Source organism: Anomaloglossus baeobatrachus, chromosome 5, assembly GCF_048569485.1.
Source record: "Anomaloglossus baeobatrachus isolate aAnoBae1 chromosome 5, aAnoBae1.hap1, whole genome shotgun sequence".
NCBI classification, from domain to species: domain Eukaryota; kingdom Metazoa; phylum Chordata; class Amphibia; order Anura; family Aromobatidae; genus Anomaloglossus; species Anomaloglossus baeobatrachus.
The window spans coordinates 578,651,026-578,676,079 of record NC_134357.1 but is presented as its reverse complement, the minus strand read 5'-3'; the positions used below and the strand labels follow the sequence as shown (position 1 = coordinate 578,676,079).

At 48.2% G+C, this 25,054-nt stretch overlaps 1 protein-coding gene across 1 annotated transcript in view; it reads left to right on the top strand.

The window, feature by feature from the left end:
* Positions 1-3,893: 3,893 nt before the first annotated feature.
* The window catches only part of LOC142313113 (uncharacterized), a 297,964-nt gene continuing 276,803 nt past the window's right edge, over positions 3,894-25,054 (top strand). Inside the window, 3 exon segments of the mRNA XM_075352098.1 lie at positions 3,894-4,208; positions 4,292-4,405; positions 16,912-18,692. Coding sequence (XP_075208213.1) covers positions 4,049-4,208; positions 4,292-4,405; positions 16,912-18,692 — 2,055 coding nt within the window. The 5' untranslated portion in view covers positions 3,894-4,048.

The following is a 25,054-nucleotide window of genomic DNA, read 5'->3' as shown; positions in this document are numbered from 1 at the left end:
TTGGGGCAAAGCGCCAGGATTGGCACATCTAATAAATGCGCCACTTCTGGGGCGGCTGTAGCCTGCTATTTTTAGGCTGGGGAGTGTCCAATAACAGTGGACCTCCCTAGTCTGAGAATACCAGACCACAGCTGTCTGCTTTACCTTAGCTGGTGATCCAATTTGGGGGGGGCCCGTGTTTTTTGTTTTAAATTATTTATTTAATTTAAAATAACAGTGTGGGGTGCGCTCTGTTTTGGATTACCAGCCAGGGTCAAGCTGCCAGCTGTGGTTTGCAGGCTGCCGCTGTCTGCTTTACCCTAGCTGGCTACAAAAGATAGGGAGACCCCATGTCGGGTTTTTTTTTAAATTAATTATTTATTTATTTTTTGGCTAAATACAATGCTAAGCACCCTTTAGTGCAACATGAAAGTCACTAAAGGGTGCCAGCTTAGCCTATGCAGGGGGGTAGGACATTATATATGTCTTTCTCATCTATAATCTATCTATCTATCTATCTATCTATCTATCTATCTATCCCTCTGTTCATTCATTCATCCCTCTATGTCTCTGTCTCTATATCTATCCATCTCTAGATCTACTCATCTATTTGTCTTTCTTGCTGCTTCCGTTTTTTGCGGTCTGCAAAAAAAACGGAAGGCACACGGATGACATAAGGATGCATCCGTGAAAAAAACGGACCGTTTTTTGCGGACCGCAAAAACGAAACGGTCATGTGAATGTAGCCTACATGTGTTCCCTATGGGGGTAGGGGTCGGTACACAACGATGGTGGGGGGGTCAGTGCAGAACGATGGGAGAAGTCAGTACAGAGCGCCGTGTGTGTGTGTGTGTGTGGGGTAGGCGGGGAGGATTGCAGAGCCTGATGTGGTGTGGGGTGCAGAGCCCAATGTGGTGGGAGGTGTAGAGCCCGATGTGGGGCTGTTATTTCCAATGCTAGAGTGATAACAGGTCAGGTGCTGGAGCAGAATACTGACAGGAAATTTGTGTGCAAAGGGCGGGCAGGGGGAGGGGCTGGACACTGAGGCCGGCCGGTGCCAGCTCTGACTGGGAGGTTTGGCACAGGAAGAGGTCAGTTTGCTGGAGCTGAATGTAAACCAAGAGCTGCAGAGAATAAAGTCATAATTCAAGAGGAACAAAAGCTAGAAAACAAAAAATAACAATGTAGGGGTGTTTTATATGACAATGCAGCACAGATAAACGCAAAATTTTTTGGTAAGCCAATGTTGGACAACTCCTTTAACTTGTAGGTTAATCATGGGGGTGTCTCAGATGCCTGCCATGATTAACCTAGGACTTAATGGTAGCTATGGGCTGCCATTAACTCCTTATTACCCTGATTGCTACCACACCAGGGCAATTCGTGATGAGCCAGGTAGAGTCCCGGGACTGTCGCATCTATTGGATGCGGCAATTCCGGGCGGCTGTTGGCTGATATTTTTAGGCTGGTGGGCTCCGCATAACGTGGGGCTTCCCATCCTGAGAATTCAGCCATGTGGCTTTACCTTGGCTGGTATCAAAATTGAAGGGGACCGCACGCCGTTTTTTTAAAATTATTTATTTATTTTACTGCACTACATAGACCCGCCCACCGGAGGCTGTGATTGGTTGCAGTGAGACAGTTGTCACTCAATGTGGGGTCTCGTCAGAATGCAACCAATCATAGGCGCTGGTGGGCGGGGAAGCAGTGAATACGAGATGGAATAATGAGCGGCAGTTTCAAAAGCTGGAGAAGACGCCAGAGCAGTGTGACCGCCGTGCAGAGCCGTACTGGTGATCGTTGAGTATGAGACGGGTGGAGAGGGAGAGACAGACAGAGACCGACGGACAGACAGAGAGAGCCCTATATCTGGTTCTGCATTCACAGATTTGCGATTTGGCGATTTATGGAGCTGCTAGCAGTTACTGGACACAGTCTTCAGCCCTTACAAGGACTATTTATTAGTTGGATCTAAGAACGCTCTCCCGCGCACAATACAGTCTATCTACACCGCCAGCTCCCTATTACTGCGTGTTCACAAAATGGCCGCTGGCGTATATAGCCCCCAAGACGCTGTGCGGCCGAGCCAATCACAGTAACACCACAACAAAGATGGCTGCGGCATTACTGTGAGGGAAAACAACATCAGATGTGTTCACTGGCTGGAAAACAGGCGCCAGGATGTCAGAAATGAAAATGAAAGTATCGGAGTGGATGTTGTTTTATTCGTCAGATACCGAATGTCGCGAATAGCCTGTTATTCGTCGGATACCGAATAGTTGCGAATACATTCGCTCATCCCTACCAACGATACAATGGGCGCATTGTAAACTGTTATGAAGGATTTTTTTTGGTTGTTTTTTTTTCTTTAAATGATTTAGTTTATAATTTTACCATAAAATCTACTGGAAATTAAGTAAAAATTCAAAGTTTGGTGAAATGGTGAAAAAAAAATCCATTTTTTTTTATTGTTTTTACGCCATCAACGATGTGCTGGAAGTGAGCCGTCATTGTGATTTACGGCAATCTCAGACTCCCACATTTCTTATTATCTAAAGGTGGCTTTACACGCTGCGACATAGCTAATGCGATGTCGTTGGGGTCACGGAATTTGTGACGCACATCCGGCCGCATTAGCGATGTTGTTGCGTGTGACACCTATGAGCGATTTTGCATTGTCGGAAAAACGTGCAAAGACGCTCATCGGTGACATGGGGGTCCCTATTCGATTATCGTTGCTGCTTAAGGCACGATGTAGTTCGTCGTTCCTGCGGCAGCACACATCGCTATATGTGACACCACAGAAACGAGGGACCTCGCCTTACCTGCGTCCCACCCGCAATGAGGAAGGAAGGAGGTGGGCGGGATGTTTGTCTGGCTCATCTCCGCCCCTCCGCTTTGATTGGGCAGCCGCTTAGTGACATTGCTGTGACGCCAAACGAACCGCCGGTCACAGCGACGTCGCTAGGCAGGTAAGTAGTGTGATGGGTCCGGGCGATGTTGTGCGCCACGGGCAGCGATTTGCCCGTGTTGCACAACCGATGGGGGCGGGTACGCACGCTAGCGATATCGGTAATGATATCGCAGCGTGTAAAGCGGCCTTAAGTGGTGACTAAAGATGAGTGGACCCGTGGAAGTTCGGCTTCTGTTGGTCCAGCTGAACATTTGTATAGATCGGTTCTGGACTTGGACTTGACCTGAACTTTATTTGAAGTCACTGATTGGCAGTTCGGGTCTCCGCCCACATGCAGCCATAAACAGATCACTTCCGGGGGAGGGCGGGTTTTTTCAGTTTTATTTCTTGGTGCACAATACATCTGATAATATGAGAGTGGTTTGCATACGTAAAGCCCCCGAACTCCAAACCTGAACTTTACTATCTTGGAAAAGTCTGAGTTTGTACCGAACACCGAACTCCAGGTTCACTCATCTCTAGTAGTGAATAAAAATCAGACTTTTGTAAAAAAAAAAAATCTGTTTGTGTCTCCTTGTTCCGACATCGGAGTTGAGTGAGGACTTGTTTTTTGCTTGATGAGCCGACGTTTTCATTGATACCATTTTAGGTGCAATACTTTTATGGGTCGGTTTTGCTACTTCATTTCAGTGGTTTTATTCTGTTTTCAGAAAATTTCCTGTCCAGGATGGATATGGCCAGGGACAAGATGGCGGAGAGGATATTACACCTCACCCTAGAGATCCTCTTCCGGCTTACTGGAGAGGTGAGAGATTCTGATGACGTCACATTACATCATTCTTATCTATGGGAATAACAGATGGACAGAACTGGAGAGGTGAGGACTCTGGAAATGTCTGGAGTGAGATTTATTACTGTGTCTCTCCATAACCAGGATTACACAGTAGTGAAGAAGACCTCTAGTGAGCGCTGTCAGGCCCCTATGTCTGAGGGATGGGGAAGACCCCTGAGCCCAATCACGGGGCCTCCACCTCACCCCCCGATACATGAGGACATCAATGACCAGAAGATCCTAGAACTCACCTACAAGATGATTGAGCTGCTGACTGGAGAGGTGACACTGCTGGGAATGCTGGGACATTATACAGTAACGCTATGAAGGGATCGGGGGTGACGGTATCATTGTGTCAGGTTCCTATAAGGTGTCAGGACGTCACCGTCTATTTCTCCATGGAGGAGTGGGAGTATTTAGAAGGACACAAAGATCTGTACAAGGAAGTCATGATGGAGGTTCCCCAGCCCCTCACATCACCAGGTAATAGACAGGACTAAATACACACGGCCTATAATTATCTGTATGTAAGGAATGAATTCAGTCCCTGTATGTGTCTCCTCCAGTTCTATCCAGTAAGAGGACAACACCAGAGAAATGTCCCCGTCCTCTTCTCCCACAGGACTGTAAACAAGAAGAACCCGATGTTCCTCAGGATGTGTCTCCTCCAGCTTTATCGTGTAAGAAATATCTATTCATTTTCTTTCTGCACTAATTTTGTGTTTACATCTTTAGGCTTTCTGCTCTGTCTTTCCTTCAGTTTGTTTCTAGTGCCTTTTCTATGTTGTTATGATGGCAACTCAAAGACCTACATAAGGTTCATAAATACCGTTTCCCTGAAAATTAAACATAGTCCAAAAAAGGCAGAAAGGAGACGGGGCAGAGCCATGGGCGTAGTGACCCATGACTCACCTTTGCAGGGCAACAAGGGGTTAATTGTAATGTTATAGAAAGAGCGGGCTTTCTGCGGGGGTCAGGAGTTTAAGGGCTTGATTTATAGGGCCAGGGGAGGGAATAATGGGGGGGCTGTATATATATGTCCAGGGAGAGAGGGGGGGGGGCACCACTTCGGCCCGAGGTACCTATAGAGGAAGGTCCCCGTGTGGCGCCCCTGAGGCTTCCGTCGCCACAGAGTCATTGCACCTCAACCAGAGGTGTGATGTCCCATCCTGGGTAAGGAAAGGAGTAAACGCCGGTTCACAGGCAAATCTGCACTACACCCATTGTTAGGCACACACAGGGACTGGGGATAGTGGCAGCTACCCTCCCATGCTGCATGCTGGGAGGGGCCGTAAGGCCCGTCCCTTCTCCCATAGGTTGGAGCTTAGCAACAGGGAGGTGGGAGGAGCCAACAGCTAGTGTTAGGGGTGCTTCACACACAGCGAGCTCGCTGCCGAGATCGCTGCTGAGTCACGCTTTTTGTGACGCAGCAGTGACCTCATTAGCGATCTCGCTGTGTGTGACACTGAGCAGCGATCTGGCCCCTGCTGCGAGATCGCTGCTCGTTACACACAGCCCTGGTTCGTTTTCTTCAAAGCCGCTCTCCTGCTGTGACACACAGATCGCTGTGTGTGACAGCAAGAGAGCGACAAATGAAGCAAGCAGGGAGCAGGAGCCGGCGTCTGACAGCTGAGGTAAGCTGTATCCAAGATAAACATCGGATAACCAAGGTGGTTACCCGATATTTACCTTAGTTACAAGCCTCCGCAGCTCTCACGCTGCCGGCTCCGGCTCTCTGCACATGTAGCTGCTGTACACATCGGGTTAATTAACACGATGTGTACAGCAGCTAGGAGAGCAAGGAGCCAGCGCTAAGCAGTGTGCGCGGCTCCCTGCTCTCTGCACATGTAGCTGCATTACACATCGGGTTAATTAACCCGATGTGTACTGTAGCTAGGAGAGCAAGGAGCCAGCGCTCAGTGTGCGCGGCTCCCTGCTCACACTGGTAACTAATGTAAACATCGGGTAACCATACCCGATGTTTACCTTAGTTACCAGTCTCCGCAGCTTCCAGACGGCGGCTCCGTGCAAGCGCAGCGTCGCTTGCACGTCGCTGCTGGCTGGGGGCTGTTCACTGGTCGCTGGTGAGATCTGCCTGTTTGACAGCTCACCAGCGACCATGTAGCGATGCAGCAGCGATCCTGACCAGGTCAGATCGCTGGTCGGATCGCTGCTGCATCGCTAAAGTGTGAAGGTACCCTTAGAGTAGAAGCAGGAATCAGTTAGTTTCAATTTACCTCAGGGAGGGAGAGAGTGAAGACTGAGAGGAGAAGGAGGTAGTTACCTCAAGAAAAGTCTGAAGAGAGCTGAGTTCCTGGTGAAGACCCTGGGACCCAGCTAGGTCCAGGTGACACCAAGCAGAACATAGAAGATTCCAGGGCCACCGACAGCTTTCATGCTCGTGGTCTGTTCCACAAAGTCATCAGGTGGAGGGATCAGGCCGCATACAGGGAACGGTCCCTAGACGCTGGAGGAAGCGAAGTCAGTTCCAAAGGCAAACACCGAGGTCCAGGGTGGCTGCGAGCGCCCAGGGCTACAGCCCACTGCAGAACCTCTGGGAAGAGGGTGAAGTTCCAGCTAGGCAAGCCCTCCTTTTCCGGAGGCTGTAGTGGAGGCCGAGCCAGGTTCATCCAGCAAAGGCAAGGCCTAGAAGACGACCGAGAGAGGAGACACGATAGAAGGGTGCACCGGCTTTTGCCCCCAGGTCTACCCAGGATCGGCGGAGGTCCCTGACAGTGGGTCCCAGCAGTCCAGAGGCACCAGTGTGCTACAACCCAGAAACTGTGAGTAAACAACCTGAAACTGCACCCTTGGTGTTGCCTCTGTTATTTCACATGCACTGCATAGACTTCCATCAGCACCAACTGTTTCCCCGGGGCACCGCTCCACCTGTGGGGAGCAGGACCATCCAAGCTGCCATTCCACCAGCCCCGGAGGCCCCATACAGCAGCGGCAGCTTAATAGCCGCAAACCACAGGTGGCGTCATGAATATTATAAACTTTAATCACCCCCAAAGCATCCGCCATATTAATTGACCCCCCCAGGGTCACGGAGTCGGAGTCGGGCCCCGCCACCACTGACGACCCCCGGACTAGTCCGGCCCGGCATCGGGTGTCCCATAGCCCTGGGCGAGTCACCCGTGTCACGTCACTCGTTCCCCCTCCCATCCCCCCGACCTGATGGCGACGTTGGCAGAGATACTGGAGCAGCTTCGGGCTGCTGCTGGCGGCGAGGATGGAGCGGCGGTCAGGACAGCGATCAGGGAGATCCTGGGAGCTTCAGAAGCTGCTGCCGACGCTGACCCCCCCCTCCGCTCCGGAGCGCGCGCAGGGCGAGGGCGCCGGAGCGGTTCTCACCTGATGTGGCTCCTGGTCCTCAGCGGCGCCGTAGGAGTTCCTCCAAGGACCCTCCTCGCAGGAAGACTCCGGCAGTGTCTGCACGCAGGAGCAGGCGGGGGAGAAATCCTTCTCGGCGGCTAGGACCTGCGGAGGTGGGCGGTCCCTCCAGGGATCATGTGACCAGCTCAGCTGCCTCTACTGCTCAGGGCTACGACAAGATGGTGGCGGTCCTTCCTGGCGATGCTCCAGTCGGGGGGACTGCTGGACAGCGTGGAGATGTGAGTGCTGCAGGGCCCCCGGGGTCTGAAGTCCGGAGGACATCTGATCCAGGAACCTCGTCTGCGATGCCAGGGTAGGAGGCCAGCGCGTGCCGTGTCGGAGTCGTCTGACAGGTGTGGGGCGCTGCAGCGGAGGATGTCATCACCGGCTGGGAGGTCGCGGTCCAGGCACGCGTCGCCTTCAGGGAGGAGGAGACGGTCGTCGTCAGAGAGGTCAGCGCCGCGTTGAAATTCGCCAGCACGGCAGGGGCCCTGGGAGAAGGTCTTTTTCGTGGTCAAGGTCGCGTTCCAGGAGGAGGTCCCCTTATTGGACACGGGCGGCATCGGGGGCGAGCCAGCCTGCATCTCATCATACAGTCTGCTCCTTGGTCGTCCGACCAGGTTCGAGCGTGGCAGGCTCCCAGGTTCCCCCTGGTCGAGCTGCTGAAGACGCTTTCGTGCGGGGCCATTCCAGAGGGGATCGTCATCTGGAGTCAGGAATTTCGGCTGGTGGGTCTCATGTACCGACGCAGCTTGGTGAGTATGCCTCTATGTTTTGTACGTCCTCACCTAGTTTAGTTTCCCCGGGGGCTTGCGGTGGCCAGGCGCAAGGCATGGGGGGTTTCGGGGTGGCAGGGCCGAGCGAGGCGGGTGTTGAGATCGGTAGCCTCAGCGACGTGCTGAAGGGTGTGCGTGATTTGCTGGAGCGGATGAATAGGTCGAGTCGGGGGGCGGTCGGGTCTCCCGTCCCTGCGTGGGTACCGAGTTCTGGGGTGGCAGCATCGGCTGTTGTTGTTGGGCCGAAGGAGAGTGAGGCGGCTGCTGGGGATGGCGTGGCGGCTCCCGGGCAGACGGACGCGGATAACGAAGGGGACAGGATTATTTTGGATGATAGGGCCAGAGGGGAAGTGTACGTTTGCTTTGAGGGCCCTCTGGGGGCGCATTTGAAGACGAAGTGAAGGAAAAGATTTGGAAGGATGAGTACGTGGAGATCTTTTCCCTTCTCTCTCTGGAGAAGTTTAATTTAGATAAGAAAAAGAAGGATGATTGCAAGGAGGAGGAGGAAGAAAAGCGGAGGTGGCGGCTGATCCCTCAAACGTTTGCTAACTGGTTGCAGGCTTTTGCGATCCTAGCTAGCGTTATTGGCGAAAAGGCGCCGGATAATTGTTCTGGGCTATTCTGCTATATGGATGCTATAGCGGAAGCTCATAGGATTTATGGCAGGCAGACTTGGTTGCGGTATGATGAACAATTTAGGCAGTGGAAAGCTGTGCGGCCAAGTATACGATGGGATCAGAATGATATCTGGTTATGGTTAAAAGTTATGGCATCGGCTCGTTATGGTCAGCCCTTTCACAGGGGGGCCAGGTCGGCCGGCCAACATACTGTTGGGGGAGCGGGGACCAGGCAGGTAGCGTTGGTTTCAGGATTCCCCCCCCTTCCTCCTCATGTTGTTCCTTTTCAGTTAAAGAATTTGATGTCAGCAAGGCGCCACCCAGAGGTTGTGACTAAAAAGCTACTTGGGGAGGTTGCTTGTGGTCGGATGGCGGGTCCGTTTTCATCCCTCCCATTCTGAATCTGGTCGTATCACCATTAGGGTCATCCAAAAAAAGGAGCTGAACAAATTCCGGCTCATTCAGCATTTGTTGTTCCCCAAGGGTTAATTGGTGAATTATTATTATTATTATTATTATTATTATTATTTATTTATAGAGCACCATTGATTCCATGGTGCTGTACATGAGAAGGGGGTTACATACAAAATACATATACAAGTTACAGTAGACAGACTAGTACAGAGGGAAGAGGGCCCTACCCTTGCGGGCTTACATTCTATAGGATTATGGGGAGGAGACAATAGGTGGGGTGTAGGTCAGGCGGCAGCTCCGCACGGTGGTCGGGCGGCAGCGAGCTCATTGTAGATTGTAGGCATTTCTGAACAGGTGCGTTTTCAGGTTCCGTTTGAAGTTTGCAAGGGTAGGGGATAGTCTGACGTGTTGAGGCAGCGAGTTCCAGGAGACTGGGGATGCTCGGGAGAAGTCTTGGAGTCGGTTGCGTGAGGAGCGAATGAGAGAGGAGGAGAGAAGGAGATCTTGGGAGGACCGGAGGTGACGTGTTGGAGTGTAGTGGGAGAGTAGTTCGGAGATGTACGGAGGGGAAAGATTATGCACAGCTTTGTAGGTCAGTGTTAGTCGTTTGAATTGGATACGGTGGAAGATTGGAAGCCAGTGGAGGGACATGCAGAGGGGAGAAGCGGGGTGGTATTGAGGAGAGAGGTGGATCAGTCGGGCAGCAGAGTTAAGGATGGACTGGAGAGGGGCGAGCGTGTTGGCAGGGAGGCCACAGAGGAGGATGTTACAGTAGTCGAGGCGGGAGATTATGAGGGCATGCACTAGCATTTTAGTAGTGAATGATGGTATTGACCCGGAACTCTGTTCTGTGGTGTATACCTCGTTTGATGCAGCCATCAGATGGGTTCGGAGATGTGGTAGGGGAGCATTGCTAGCAAAAACGAATATCGTATCGGCATTCCGTTTGCTGCCGGTGCACCCTGAGAGCATGCATCTGTTGGGTTGTTTTTGGGACGGATCCTATTTTGTTAATCGTTGTTTGCCGATGGGTTGTTCCATTTCTTGCGCTTATTTTGAAGCATTCAGTTCTTTTTTAGAATGGGCAGTGTGTGACGTGGCACAGCTCTCGTCAATGATTCACTATCTCGACGATTTTTTGTTCATTGGCCCTGCTGAGTCGGCAGTTTGTCAGACGTTGTTGAGGATTATGCAATGGTTGTCTGGCCGGTTCTAGGTCCCCTTGGCTCAGGATAAGACAGAAGGCTCGTGTACTTGTCTCAATTTTTGTGTATCGCGATTGATACCGTGTTGGAGTGCAGGCTGCCAGAGGAAAAAATCTCAGCTTTACGGGCAGAGGTGAGTTCAGCTGTTCGCCTTAAAAAAAAAATACAGTTGAGGGACCTTCAGTCTCTGTTCGACAAGTAAAATTCAGCTTGCCCTATTATGCCCATTGGCCCGGGTTTTTCCACAAAGGTTGGCGTCGGCGACATCCGGGGCGCGTTCCCCAAGGATTACATATGGCTGACCCAGGACCTTAGGAAGGATTTGGCAGTCTGGGGAAGTTATTTAGAATAGTACAATGGCCGGTCGCTAATGATTGCGGAAGTTGTAGATGATTTTGATTGTGAGCTTTTCACCGACGCAGCAGGTGGTACAGGCTTCAGAGCTTACTTCGGAGGTAGATGGTGTGTGGGAGAGTGGCCAAAGGCATGGCATGAAGCAGGGTTTACGCGGAATTTGACGTTGTTGGAGCTTTTTCCAATTATGGTGGCAGTGTCTGTCTGGGGAGAGCATTTTAGCAACTAAAAAATCCGTTTTCACTGCGATAACATGTCAGTTGTCATGGTAATTAACTACTTGTCGGGTGCATCTCCTCCGGTTGTCCGCTTGTTGCGGTTCTTTGTGTTGCGGTGCCTTTGCCTTAATGCGTGGGTTGTTACGCTGAATGTACCGGTTGAGAACTCCATTGCTGATTCTTTCTCGCTTGCAGTAGGATCATTTTTGGAGCCTCGCGCCGGCGGAGCTCTTGGAGTTTGTGTTCGAGAGGCGAGCTCGCTGATCAGAGCGTCACTGGCTCCTGGTACGTGGGCTGCATATGAAGCAGCTTGGAAAGAATGAACGAATTGGAGGCAGGAATTTGGGGCAGGGGAGTCTGCGGAGGATTCTGTAGGTGCCTTACTTTGTTGGTTGTGTAGGATGGCTTCGGATCAGTGGTCTTTTCAAGGGTTAATTGGTATATGGCGGGGGTCGCGTTTGGTTGTAAATTACGGGGGGGTTGTGGACATAACAAAGAATTTTCTGGTTCGGCAAGTGGTGAGGGGCTTGAGGAAGGGGCTTCATAGACTGGACAGTCGGAGGCCGGTGTCATTCCAGCTGCTGGAAGAGCTGGGTGTTCAGTTGGAGCGAGTGTGTGTTTCATATTTTGAAATGGTTCTGTTTCGATTCGTATTTTTATGGGCTTTCTTCGGAGCTATGAGCATAGGCGAATTGGTGTCCCCAGCGTCATCCTGGGAGGGGGGTGTTTTGGGATAGGACACAGTCGATTTAGGGGACTCTGTAGAATTTTGGATCCGGCGGTCTAAGACGGATCAATTTGGCCGTGGGAGAAGGGTCACTTTATGGGCTTTGGCGGGGTCCTTGATGTGCCCAGCATCTTATTTTAAACGGTATTTAGAATTAGGGGTTGACTGCCCGGGCCCGTTGTTGAAGCATCAGGATGGTTCGTTTTTGTCCAGGTACCAGTGTGCCGCGCCCGTGCCAGCAGCCGGCGCTGCTCGGATCCGGACCTTCTGTGGGTGGCTTGAGGGTCTCTGGACCTGGGGGTCCTGCGGTCACTTCAATCAAAAAGGGGTTTATGGATTGGGGACGTAAATGTACGGCTGGAGCTGTGTTAAGTTCGTGACGCCACCCACGGTATGTAGTGAGCTGGGGCACCACCGCTGCTGTGTCAGGGCACCCGGGGGAGATGTTGTGCAGAATCTGTTAACCCCTCCGTGGGTAGGGACGATGGCCCTGGGACCCGGTGGGTGTAGTGCAGGGGAGAATGGCAACCGCCGAGGGTGCTGGTGTACTCACAGTTAGGAATGAACACACCAGTCTCTGTTAAACAAAGGTGGTGGTGGCCGGTGTCGCGGCCGGATGCATCCAGGGTCCCGCACCCGGCTAGTGGTCTCAGTCCTTTTCCTGCAGTGTTTCTCAAGGTGATTGACTTCCCCGTATGGAACGTGGAGTCCGCTCCCGGCTGTATGTGGCTAAGGAGCCGTGCCCGCAGACGCTGGCCCGTGGGATCTATGGGCTCTGGCGGTGGCCGCCTATCCCTTCTCAGTGGGCTGTTGTCTTCTATGAGGGACTTTGGGTTTGACAGAACCTCTAGTCCTGGCCTCAATCGGTTAATTAACCAACTCCAGTTGGTTCTGGCTGTTGGCGTCAGGGTCCGAGTACCCCCCTTTGTGCTACGGTTTCCGGGTCAGTTCTCCGTGCCTGTACCGGCGGGCTACGACCCTGGCCCGGTACGTCTCGGTTCCACCGAACCGTCTTCCCGTTTCCTGGTGACAGAGACCACCGTCTGCCTCCTAGCCAATGGCCCCAGGGCTCCTACCATGGTACCGTTCAACTTCACCTCCTGTTCTGGAGCCGCACACAGCCCCAGCACACCTCCTCTCCACTTGAACTCTCCTGACAACTCTCTTGACAACTCTCTGACTTTTTCCCGCCCTGGGCTGTCTAGACGCCTGGGTGGGCGTGCACCAACCATTTGGCCACGCCCACTGGTGTGTCTATCTGTCCCTAAGGGGGTGAATAGGTTGTAGTGGTTGGCTGTATGTTACCTAATGCGTGAACGGTGTAATGCAGGGGCCTATTTGTGACTACCTGGATTCTCTAGGGCGTCACACCAGTTTGTGGCGGTTTTTTGGAAATGCCTGGAGAGGTTGGGGTTGCAGGCGGACAAGTTTTCAGCCCATTCGTTTCGCATTCGAGCAGCGACTGAGGCTGACGGGTGGGGGCTCCCGGTGGAGACAGTGAAGAGGATAGGCAGATGGGAGTCGAGGCGGTTCAGGCTGTACGTCCGCCCCCATTTGTTGTGGAAGTCGGGGCGTGTTTTGATCTGGCGGGGTATTTTAAAAATAATAATAAAAAAAAAACCCCTGTGATGTTGTTTTTAAGTTAATGGTAGCTATTGGCGTGTGTCAGATTTTCGGCTGTTATATTCCCTCCCCCCCTTTTTTGTTTTGTTTCCTTCTATAGGTGGTACGCCCCTGGTCTGGATTTTCGGCCATTCATTTGTTTATAGGGGGGGCACTGAGAGCTGATGTACGGCGCAATGGTCTGCAGTTGGGTTGGTCCAGAGGCGAGGTAATCGTCCGTTGAATCGGGGTGCGGGACATGCGATGGCGGCAGGTGTTGGTGGATTTTCACCGGTTCGCCCGATTAGATCGCCCCCCCGGACGTGCTGGTGTTGCACATTGGGGGCAATGATTTAGGGGCCCGCCCCTGTCGAGAGTTGATACGGGATATCCGGTACGACCTGCTCCGCCTTTGGTCAATCTGCCCTACCCTCAGGGTGGTTTGGTCGGATATTGTTTCCATAAAGGTGTGGCGGGGGGCTCGGTTCCTGGAGAGGATCGACAAGACCAGGATAAATGTCAACAGGGGGGTTGGGAATTTTGTGTCCAGGAATGGAGAAGTTGTAGTTCGACACAGGGACTTGGAGTCGGGGGAGGGGAATTTTTGGCGATCAGATTGTGTGCACCTGACTGCCGTGGGTATTGGTCTGTGGGCCTTGAGCATACAAGGAGTAGAGCGGGCACTGGTTTTGGTGGGGTAACTCACATTATGAGGTGTCTGGTAATGCTCATGGTGGCGGTGGCAAGGGGGGTTCTTGGAGTCGGTGGAAATGTCGGGGTGGGGGGTGGTACATCGGATAGATGGGGAACCACCCCCCTTGTTTATTCTGGTATGGTAATTGCCTGGCGGACTTGGGGGGCTCTCCAGGGGTGGGGTCTCCTGAGAGTCGGTTAGGGACACTGTTTTCTGGCAAAAGGTGGTGCCCCCGTGCTTGTGGTCGCAGCTGGGGGCAAATATGCTGGATGGTTTGGTAACAATACTTGGTGTCCGCCAGGTTTTGGGGCTCCAAGAACCGCCCTTGCATTGGAAAATGGTTATTTTATAAAGGGTTATTTTATTTGTTATAATGTTTGTTAATAAACCGGGCTGAGTTGGCCAATTTATCCAAATAATGGCGTTGCGTGTTTATTAACGGGTGAAAAAGGGGGGTTTTGTTTGGGATTCTGATGAGCCAATGAGGGAAACCTCTGCAGTAGGGCAGTCATAACACTTAGCACAATTTTATGGGATTTTTGAAGAATGCTTGAAATATAAGCCCTACTCCATAAATAAGCTCTAGTTACAGTCAGGGCCAGCGTTGGGAGGAGTCAAACTGCGCAAATTCTCAAGACCCCACTCTCTTAAAGATCCCATCAGTTTTATTCTGAGGTTGATTGTTTAAGGACCTTTGATGGCTTCACAGTCATGTGACATGATGTAACCAAAGGTATCTTAATTGCAGGAGTCTAAAAGAACTGAACAGAAGACAGGCTGGCTTGCTGAACTGGCATTCGGGGAAAGGGAGAGCAAACTGGCCAATTGCACAGGGCCCCCTTTCTCCCAGGGGCCCCAGTGTTTATATACCAATTATAGGACTGCTTAAGGACCATTTTGACATCACGTCATGTGACCAAAGGTCTCAATTGGAGGAGTCTAAAGCTGAAGAGGAGACAGGCTGGTGTGTGTGTGTGTGTGTGTTTGTTCACGACAATTTTAACCAGCTCTGCCAAAATGGGCAGAGCTTGGCCAGAAGAAGGGTGTGATGCCACCGCTTCTCTAATTCATAACAAACTGCGATGTTCCCTATGCCAGAAATCTCACTCCAGTCCCTGACGTCATTTTTCAGTGTGCATCACCGGTCTTGATAAATTTGAACTTTAATGTTTATCTCTTCAGGCTGCAAGACCCTGCTACCTACTTTGGTTACAAAGCCTAAATATGGGCCATCAGCGTTACAGTTCCAGACAACCCACTTGAATTTTCAGCATCTGTCTTTATTTTATTTTCGTCTTTGAAAAAAACCTCTTTGAAATTGTCTATGTTGTGGATCAATGTTTCAAGGAGATGTTTGCAGGTTTTGCCAACTGACATGGCAGCGTCAGGATCTGTTGAAATGATAGACTCTGGTACTTTGCATGTAAATTTCTCTGCTGTCTATGAGCAGCGCAGGGAGACGCAGGCATCAAACCAAGGCTTGGGCAGGCTAGTAAGAGTTATTCTCTGCTGGGCTGCTTGTTAACGTCTGTGATCACATGCTATAGAGGAGAAAGTATTGTTTGCTCCCGTTCTGTATGTGCTGGCTGGACTATTTCATTAATGCCAGCTATAGTTTACCTATACTGATCTGGCAAGGTGTTGTGATCCAGACTTATGGGTGTTTTTTGTGAATTATTACTGTGAGCTGTGGTGGTGTTAACCCTTGTTGTCATTTTTGTTGCTGCCTTCCTGCTTTTGCTTTTCTCCTTAGCCTCTCACTGTTTTTTTTGTGAGTCTGCAATGTGTCCCGTCTGTCTTAATCTGTGTTTCCATCATATTCCTGTCCCTTTCTTCCCCAGGGGAATCACAGATTAGATCTAGTCAGGAGACTAGTAATGCACGAGACTCCGGCATCTCCATCTTCAGGGGTAATTCAGAGGTTAAGAATAGCTTAGGGTCCCCTAGTGTGAGGGACAGTATAGGAGCACCCTGTCCCTCATTATCCTGCAGTCACATTGTGACAATCAATCAGATTATTTACTGTAGCACATTCCAGAGAACTGGTGCTAGGAATGGGAGAGCCGAACTAACAAAGATGTAACTCTTAAGGCCACTTTACACACAACGATATCACTAGCTATCTCGTTAGCGATGTGACACACCAAGATCATTGCTACGATTTGCCGAGATCGCTCATAGGTCATTTTGTAGCGGTCACACGTACCCATCTCACAAATGATGCTACATCGTTCAGCGAGATATTGTTTGACCAAGGCGGTCATGTGGATGTTTGTAGTAATGAAAAGAAAGATATGCGGGGCACTACTTCCACTGAAGACTGTCCACATCAAACAACCAGCGGCTAATTGCAGGAGGCACACGCGGTGCTATTGATCTCTGCAGTAACAAGTGAAAACTTCCAGGACGGACTGTGCAGAGTACAGCTACGGGGTGCTTATTCCAAAAGCATCAGAGCATGAAGCATTAAGCAAAAGGAAAAAAGGAACCAGCACTCACCGATATTTGCTGTGTAGTACTCAGGTTTATTTCATGGTCGGAGGATACATGCTTCGGCGTTACAGGGAGGGAATGAGGATGGTCAGCACAAAAAGACAACGGCCGTTTCGCCCCTGTGGGTGGGGCTTCGACGGGTCTTACAGACCCGTCGAAGCCCCACCCACAGGGGCGAAACGGCCGTTGTCTTTTTGTGCTGACCATCCTCATTCCCTCCCTGTAACGCCGAAGCATGTATCCTCCGACCATGAAATAAACCTGAGTACTACACAGCAAATATCGGTGAGTGCTGGTTCCTTTTTTCCTTTTGCTTAATGGGTCATGTGGATGTTGTTCGTCGTTGGCAGGGTGTCAAACGTAGCAATATGTCTGCTGCGTTCCAAACGACGAACAATATTTTGAAACTGAACGTCGTGTCAACGATCAACGGTTTTCGCTATTTTTAAGATCGTTCGGAGTCAGATGTAGGTGTCACACAAAGTAACGTCGTTAACGACGACGGAAGTGCGTCATGAAAACCGTGACCCCCGACGACATACCGTCAGATAAATCGTAGCGTGTAAAGGGGCCTTTAGATCTCGATATTGGACAACAGATTCAGAATAATTTTTTCCCTAATTTAATTTCTGATGTTATGGTTTAAAAAAATAAATGTACTTTCAAGATAATATCATTAAAAATTAATAACTTTGTGCTTATTTTTAGCAGATGACTGTAATGGGAGTTCAGATGGATCTCTAATATCTTCCGAATTTATAACAGATGGTGAAAGTATCCCACATGATACATATGAAGAGCATACTGTTGTCCCAGATATAAATCCAGTCCTTCCTCGGAAAGCTCTATCATCTGAGTTTTTCAAACAAGCCCAAAATTCCCATTTATCACAGAATTGTAAGCAGAATAAAAGTTACAGAAGGAATGTGGAATATGAAATGGATGAAACGGTTCCTACAAGGGAGAAGCCATTTTCATGTTTAAAATGTGAGAAATGTTTTATTCAGAAATCAAATCTTGTTAAACATCAAAAAATTCACACAGGTGAGAAGCCATTTTCATGTTCAGAGTGTGAGAAATGTTTTATTTGGAAATCAGAACTTGTTGAGCATCAAAGATGTCACACAGGAGAGAAGCCATTTTCATGTTTAGAGTGTGGGAAATGTTTTATTCAAAAATCACACCTTGTTAGACATCATAAAATTCACACAGGGGACAAGCCATTTTCATGTTCAAAATGTGGACAATGTTTTATTGCAAAATCAAATCTTGTTTTGCATCAGAGATCTCACACAGGAGAGAAGCCATTTTCATGTTTAGAGTGTGGGAAATGTTTTATTCAAAAATCACACCTTGTTAGACATCATAAAATTCACACAGGGGACAAGCCGTTTTCATGTTCAAAATGTGGACAATGTTTTACTAGTAAATCAAATCTTTTTAGACATCATAAAATTCACACAGGGGAGAAGCCATTTTCATGTTCAGAATGTGGACAATGTTTTATTGCGAAATCAAATCTTGTTTTGCATCAGAGATCTCACACAGGGGAGAAGCTATTTTCATGTTCAGAGTGTGAGAAATGTTTTATTCGGAAATCAGAACTTGTTGAGCATCAAAGATGTCACACAGGAGAGAAGCCATTTTCATGTTCAGAATGTGGACAATGTTTTATTCAGAAATCACACCTTGTTAGACATCATAAAATTCACACAGGGGACAAGCCATTTTCATGTTCAAAATGTGGACAATGTTTTTCTAGTAAATCAAATCTTTTTAGACATCATAAAATTCACAGAGGGGAGAAGCCATTTTCATGTTCAGAATGTGGGAAATGTTTTATTGCGAAATCAGATCTTGTTGTGCATCAAAGATCACACACAGGAGAGAAGCCTTTTTCATGTTCAGAATGTGGGAAATGTTTTATTGTGAAATCAAATCTTGTTGTGCATCAAAGATCACACACAGGAGAGAAGCCGTTTTCATGTTCAGAATGTGGGAAATGTTTTATTCAGAAATCAGATCTTGTTGTGCATCAAAGATCACACACAGGAGAGAAGCCGTTTTCATGTTCAGAATGTGGAAAATATTTTATCCAGAAATCATATCTTGTTAGGCATCAAAGATCTCACACAGGGGAGAAGCCATTTTCATGTTCAGAATGTGGGAAATGTTTTATTCAGATATCACATCTTGTTAGACATCATAAAATTCACACAGGGGAGAAGCGATTTTCATGTTCAGAATGTGGGAAATGTTTTATTCAGAAATCAGATCTTGTTGTGCATCAAAGATCTCACACAGGGGAGAAGCCATTTTCATGTTCAGAATGTGGGAAATGTTTTATTGAGAAATCAGATCTTGTTGTGCATCAAAGATCTCACACAAGGGAGAAGCCATTTTCATGTTCAGAATGTGGGAAATGTTTTACTAGTAAATCAGGTCTTGTTAAACATGTGAAGAAGCCGCACAGGGAAGGAACCTTTTTCATGTTGTGAATAATTGAAATGTTTAACTGGTAAATCAAGTCTTGCCGACCATCAGAAAACCAACAGAGCGGAGCAGCCATTCTTGCTTTCAGAATTTGCCAAATGTTTTTAAGACTAATCAGTTCCTGTTGTCCGATGAGTCACACAGGAGAAGCCATCATGATGTACTATAATTCAAAGGGTTTTATAAAAATATTGGCTACACTTGCTCAAGTAAGAATTTGTGAGGAAAAGAACCATTTTATTTCTTTTTAAACTTATTGTATTTTTTGGACCATAAGACATACCTAGGTTTTGAAGGAATAATATAGGGGAAAAGATTGACACAAAAAATGTGGTCATCACGCACTGTTATGGGGGGGATCTGCTGCTGACACTGTTACTGGGATAAAATCCCACAATTCTGTACTGATGTCACCCATCCTGGGCCCCTTACAGGTACTGTTGATGTGTCTCCCATCCTTGTGTATACTGTATATCCATCCTGGTATATATATTGCCCATCTTTATCCCATCCTGGTATATATGATTCTTGTCATAGTATATATGTCCCCATTCTTGTATATATATATATATATAGCCCTCATCATGGGTCCATGCCGGTATATATTTCCCCATCACACTGCACACATAATAAAAGAAATGATTACACTCCCCATCCCTCCGCTGTCCCGGTGCACGGTGTTCTCTTCTGATGCTGGCAAGTGACTTCACCATGTAAGTGGAGAAGCGCATGACATTACTGCCATGTGGCCCCAGTTACACGCAGACATAAGTGTTAGAGAAAAGTCAGCCATAATATGCTGAGCAGCCATGTAGTATCTAACAGCCATCTTGGGAAGACTTGAGCAAACTACCGTATTTTTCGCTTTATAAGACGCACTTTTCCTCCCAAAAATTTGGGAGGAAAATAGGGGTGCGTCTTATAATCCGAATATAGCGGTACCTAGGGGTCCTGTCTGTGCGGCGATTGGGCGGCCGGGTGCCTGTGGCTGCGTGCAAGCGGCTGGGTACCTGTGCTCTTGTGCGGTGGCAGCCGGGTACCCGTGACTGTGTGCGGGCGGCGGCCGGGTACCTGTGGCTGCGTGCGGCCGGGTGCTGTGTGCGGGCGGCGGCCGGGTGCTGTGTGCGGGCGGCGGCCGGGTGCTGTGTGCGGGCGGCGGCCGGGTGCTGTGTGCGGGCGGCGGCCGGGTGCTGTGTGCGGGCGGCGGCCGGGTGCTGTGTGCAGCCGGGTGCCGTGTGCAACCGGCGGTCGGGTGCGGTGTGCGGGCGGCGGCCGGGTGCGGTGTGCGGCCGGGTGCCCGTGTGGGCGGCAGACGGCTGCCGCCCTCACACAGGCACCCGGCTGCTGCACGCGAGCACAGGTACCCGGCCGCTTGCACGCAGGGTGGGCGGGCAGCCTGCTGGCTGCCACTCTGTGCGTGCGGGTAGGGCGGTTGTGCTGCAAGTTAACCCAGTTTGTCTGCGGTCCCAGTTTCAAATAATGGTGCCGCGAGTGGGCGCGTGCGCAGATGGAGCTCTTGGATGAGAGCTCTATCTGCTCATGCGCCGCTCCAGGCGCCATCATTTGAACCGGGACCGCGGACACTCACTGCAGCGGCCTGCTGCACGACTCACCCGCCGCTGCTACTGCTGCTGCCACCATGGGCCCCGCGGCTCCTGACGCCGCGCTCCTGCCACCACGGACGCCGCGGCTCCTGCCACCACGGACGCCACGGCTCTTGCCACCACGGATGCCGCTGCCACTGACCCGCCGAGCCTGCCAGCACAACCTCTGCCTCCTGTGACCCCCGCTTCACCAGCACTGCTGCCCCCCTCCGGTAAGAGAACACCGGAGTATAAGACGGACCCCATTTTTCTTTTTTTTTACCTTTTTTATGTCTAAGTTTGGGGTGCGTCTTATAATCCGGTGCGTCTTATAAAGCGAAAAATACGGTAACTTTGCAGCTAATGAGATGCACTGGCTAGAGTTCTCCCCCAGAGAGGAGATAGAGATGACATCAGTGTAATTAGCAAGTATAAGAAAAGGTCCAAAAAAGGTTAAATCTAATAGAAGAATACAATTGCATCAGTTGATTGACGGTGATGTGTAGTCATGAATAGCAGGTATATTGAATTGATAAAGAAATTAAGTAGTCAATAGAGTTGTCAGTGTTTGAAGAGTTATGTGAAGTAGAGGCGCCTTCAGGGATCAGAAATGTCAGCAATGACGACATGGCTGAACTAGTGAAAAGTATCATGGATGCCCATAGGAAATCAATAAGTTTTTACCGCAATGCTCGTAAATAATGTCATGATGTATCATTATATTCTTTGTTCTCCAACGTATACGCCTTTCACTGCAGTATGAGCTTTCCTTTGTCTAACATGTATAAGAGCCCCACATGCCTTTCGGGGTACACTTCTTCATCTGTTGCTAATTCTGCTGTCCTGCCAGACACCTGCGTGTGTCATCCTGCCGCATAACCTGTCTTATCTGCTCTGTTGCTATCTGAGAATAAACTTCAGTCTTTGCTTGGAACGGATCGTCTACAACGTCTTCTTAGCTCTCAAGGTCTACGGACATTTTCTTTCGGTAAGCTGCCAGAATTTTCACTGCTCCCCACAGCCGGGATTATGGGTTTGGGGAGCAGTGAATTTTCAATGTCTAATACTAGACACACGTGATCGCCCAGTCATAGCAGTAAGCGGGCGGCTTAGTAATCATGTGTACCCGATATTAAAGAGAGTGAATATTCACTGCTCCCCATGCTAATAATACCGCCTATTATTTGGTGCTGGCTTCATTGCCTAGAGGTGGGCGGGATTATGGCGTGGGGAGCAGTGAATATTTTTAGCTGCACACTGTTAGCCTTTTTGAGAGCCTTTAGGAACATTTGTGAAAGGTTTTGATACTGGATTATATTTAAATCACTAATCTCAGGTTTCCCACTGCTTTATTTACTAAAAAGCGCAGCCCCAGATTGGAGACAGGAACTCTGAAGTATATCACATTGTATATAATTGCATTTCAAATCTTGTTATTTTGTTAATAAATGAGTGTAAATATATAGTCTTCATTCCTGTCTTTCTCTATTGTCTAGATGTGATGATTTTGCCTCAGAACCTCTGGAGTTGGCGCAGAACTGTAGGCATTTCACACAAAAATAGTGAGGGGAAAATCTATTCACACTGCATCCTAGATATGTGGAAGTTGTTAAGACGCTCTGTTCCCAAATTATCAAAGCTTTTATGCGAAAAAAAACTGTCACAAACATTTGGAAAGTTGTGCCAAGATTTGGCATTTTCACTCTAAAATTGGCAGAGCTTAGGTGGGACGGGGGCGTGACAGCACAGCTCCTATAATTCATGACGAGCTGTGGTGTTCCCTATGCCAGAAATCTCACTCCAGTCCCTGAAGGGAGTAATATTTCAAGCATGGCACGAAGAGGCACATGCCGCTGAGCACCACGTGTACCCGAACACAGCGATGCTAGATCGAGTGGTTAGGATACATAATGAACCCGATCTCCGAATTCGAACACTAATTTTTTTTTTTTTTTTTACAAAGTCTGTATTTGATACGAACATCAAACTTTACTATTTAGGTTCACTCATCTCTGTCCACAAACCTTTATTACAGTTTGGATTCTGGGTGTAGAAGAGACCAGAACTGAAAGGGCTCTATCTCTTTGGGAAAAGCAAGAAACATTTATGATGCAATGTACAACAGATTCAGCTCACCGTAATGATCAGTCTCAACCACCTTCTGGAGCCTGGACAAGGGGCTGCCACACCTCAGGCAAAATCCATATGAAAGAAATCCAGCTTCACAGAAAGGCATGTCAATTTTTTTTCTTTTTTTATTTTCCTTTGGCACAAGTATAACATCACATAGCAGTCAAGGTGATAACATGACTGACGTCAACGACGTTTTTCAAGTGACACCGCACTCTTAATCAGGATGATTAAGAGTGCGGTGTCACTTGAAACGCGTCGTTGACATCGGTCATGTTATCACCTTGACTGCTATGTGCTGTTATACTTGTGTCAAAGGAAAAGAAAAAAAGAAAAAGAATTGACACGCCTTTCTGTGAAGCTGGATTTCTTTCATAAACATTTATGATACCTATGCTGGGGTTTTGTGAATTTAATAGGTTTCTGTCACTACGTGTTTACCACTTACAGTTAAGTCCAGAAACATTTGGCCAGTGACACAAATTTTGGCATTTTACCAAAACATTTTCAATATACAGTTATGTAATCAATATCTGTTCTTAAGTGCATATTCTCAGCTTTAATTTTAGGGTATTCACATCCTAATTGGAGTCAGGTTTTAGGAATTACAGCCCATAAACATGTAGCTATCTGTTTATAAAGAGATAAAAAAATAACTGGACAATTATCTCAAAAGGTCTTTAATAGTCTACATGGGATATTTCCTCATTAATCCACTATCAATTAAGCAGATAAAAGGTCTGGAGCTGATTCCAGCTGTGACATTTGCATTTGGAAGCTGTTGTTGTGAACTCACAACATGCGGTCAAAGGAGTCCTCAATGGAGGAATAGCAGACCATCATTGGGATGAAAAAATGAGATCTAGCGGTAATGTTAGGGATGGCCAAATCAACAATTTGGTATATTCTGAAAAAAACATGACCATACTTGAGAGTATGGGAACTCAAAGAGGTCTGGATGTCCAGACAAGACAATAGAGATGGATGATTACAAAATCCTTTCCTTAGTGAAGGAAAATTCTTACACAACATACACCCAAGTGAAAAAACATTCTCAAAAAAGTAGATGTTTCAGTATCTAATAGTACCACAAAAAGAAGACTTCCTGAGTGCAAATACAAAAGATTCACTACAAAGAGCAAACCATTAATCAGCCTTAAAAATAGAAAGGCCAGCTTAGACTTTTTCAAAAAGCATCTAAAGAAGCCGCCCCAGGTCTGGAAAAGTTCTATGGACAGATGAGACTAAGATCAACCTGTACCAGAATGATGGGAAGAAGGCTTGGAATGGCTCATGATCCAAAGCACACCATATCTACTGTAAATCATGGTGGAGGCAGTGTGATGGCCGGGCATGCAGGGCTAACCATGGCCCTGGGTCACTATTGTTTATTGATGATGTGACTGAAGATAGAAGGAGACGGATGAATTCTGAAGTGCACAGGGCAAGTCTGAGTCTTTCTGCTCAGGTTCAACTAAATGCAGCAAAATTGATTGGATGGTGATTCACAGAACAGATGGACAATGACCCAAATATACTGTAAAAGCAACACAGGAGCTTTTTAAGGCAAAGAAGTGGAATATTCTGCAATGGCCGAGTCAATCACCAGATGTGAACCCCATTGAGCTGCATTGCACAAGCGTAATACAAAACTTAAGGCAAAAAGAAACACAAACAAGCAACAACTGAAGTCACTACAGTAAGGGCGGCAAAATATCACAAAGGAGGAAACCCAACGTTTGGGGATGTCCATGGCATCCAGACTTCAGGCCGTCATTGCCTGCAAAGGATTCTCTATGAAGAATTAAAAATGAACATTTTTTTTATGGTAAATAAATTTCTGCAAGTACTTTTGAGTCTCTGAAATGAGGAGGCTTTGGAGAAAAATGGCTGCAATTCCTAAATGTTTCAAAGGATATTTTTATTCCAACCCTTTAATTAAACCTGAAAGTCTCCACTTCAATTGCATTTCAGTTCTTTCATTTTAACACTAGAAGTCCCAGAAAGTTCGAGCTTCCCCTGAAGTCCCGAAAGAGGGTCAAATGACAAATATAATATAATGAATAGAACTAACTAGAAACTAAATAGCTAAACTCAATGGAAAACAACCACCTCCTGTGGTGCGACAGTAATGGCCTTAATTACAGAACAAAAGACGGTGATTATAGGATGTTAGCTAAAATCCTTCAGGTCATTTGACCCGTCTCTGGGTTCCAAAGGTAGAAATGTTAAATGACCCCTCTCTGGGACTTCTAGTGTTAAACCAAAAATAGCAGCTGCAGAGCTGAAGACACGGAGATTCGATCACTGTCCAGATATATCTGGACCTAACTGTAATTAAAAATCTGATTTATATAAAGACAGGGACTCTGATTCCAATGATGTGTCACTTACTGAACTGCTTGCTGTAGTTTTGATAAAATCACAGTACTATTGCTAGCGGATTATCACTAGAGAACTAGTAAACCTGCTGCTATGTTTCCTCCATCTCCATTAGCTCTGTATAACCCCATCCCCACCTGATTGGCAGCTTTTTGTCTATGCTCATTGTACACAGCTGTCAATCAGTGGTGTGGGAGAGTTTATGCACAGAGCAGCATTTCAAGAACTGGTAGATCTTAAGCAGATAAAACTGATGTTTATCA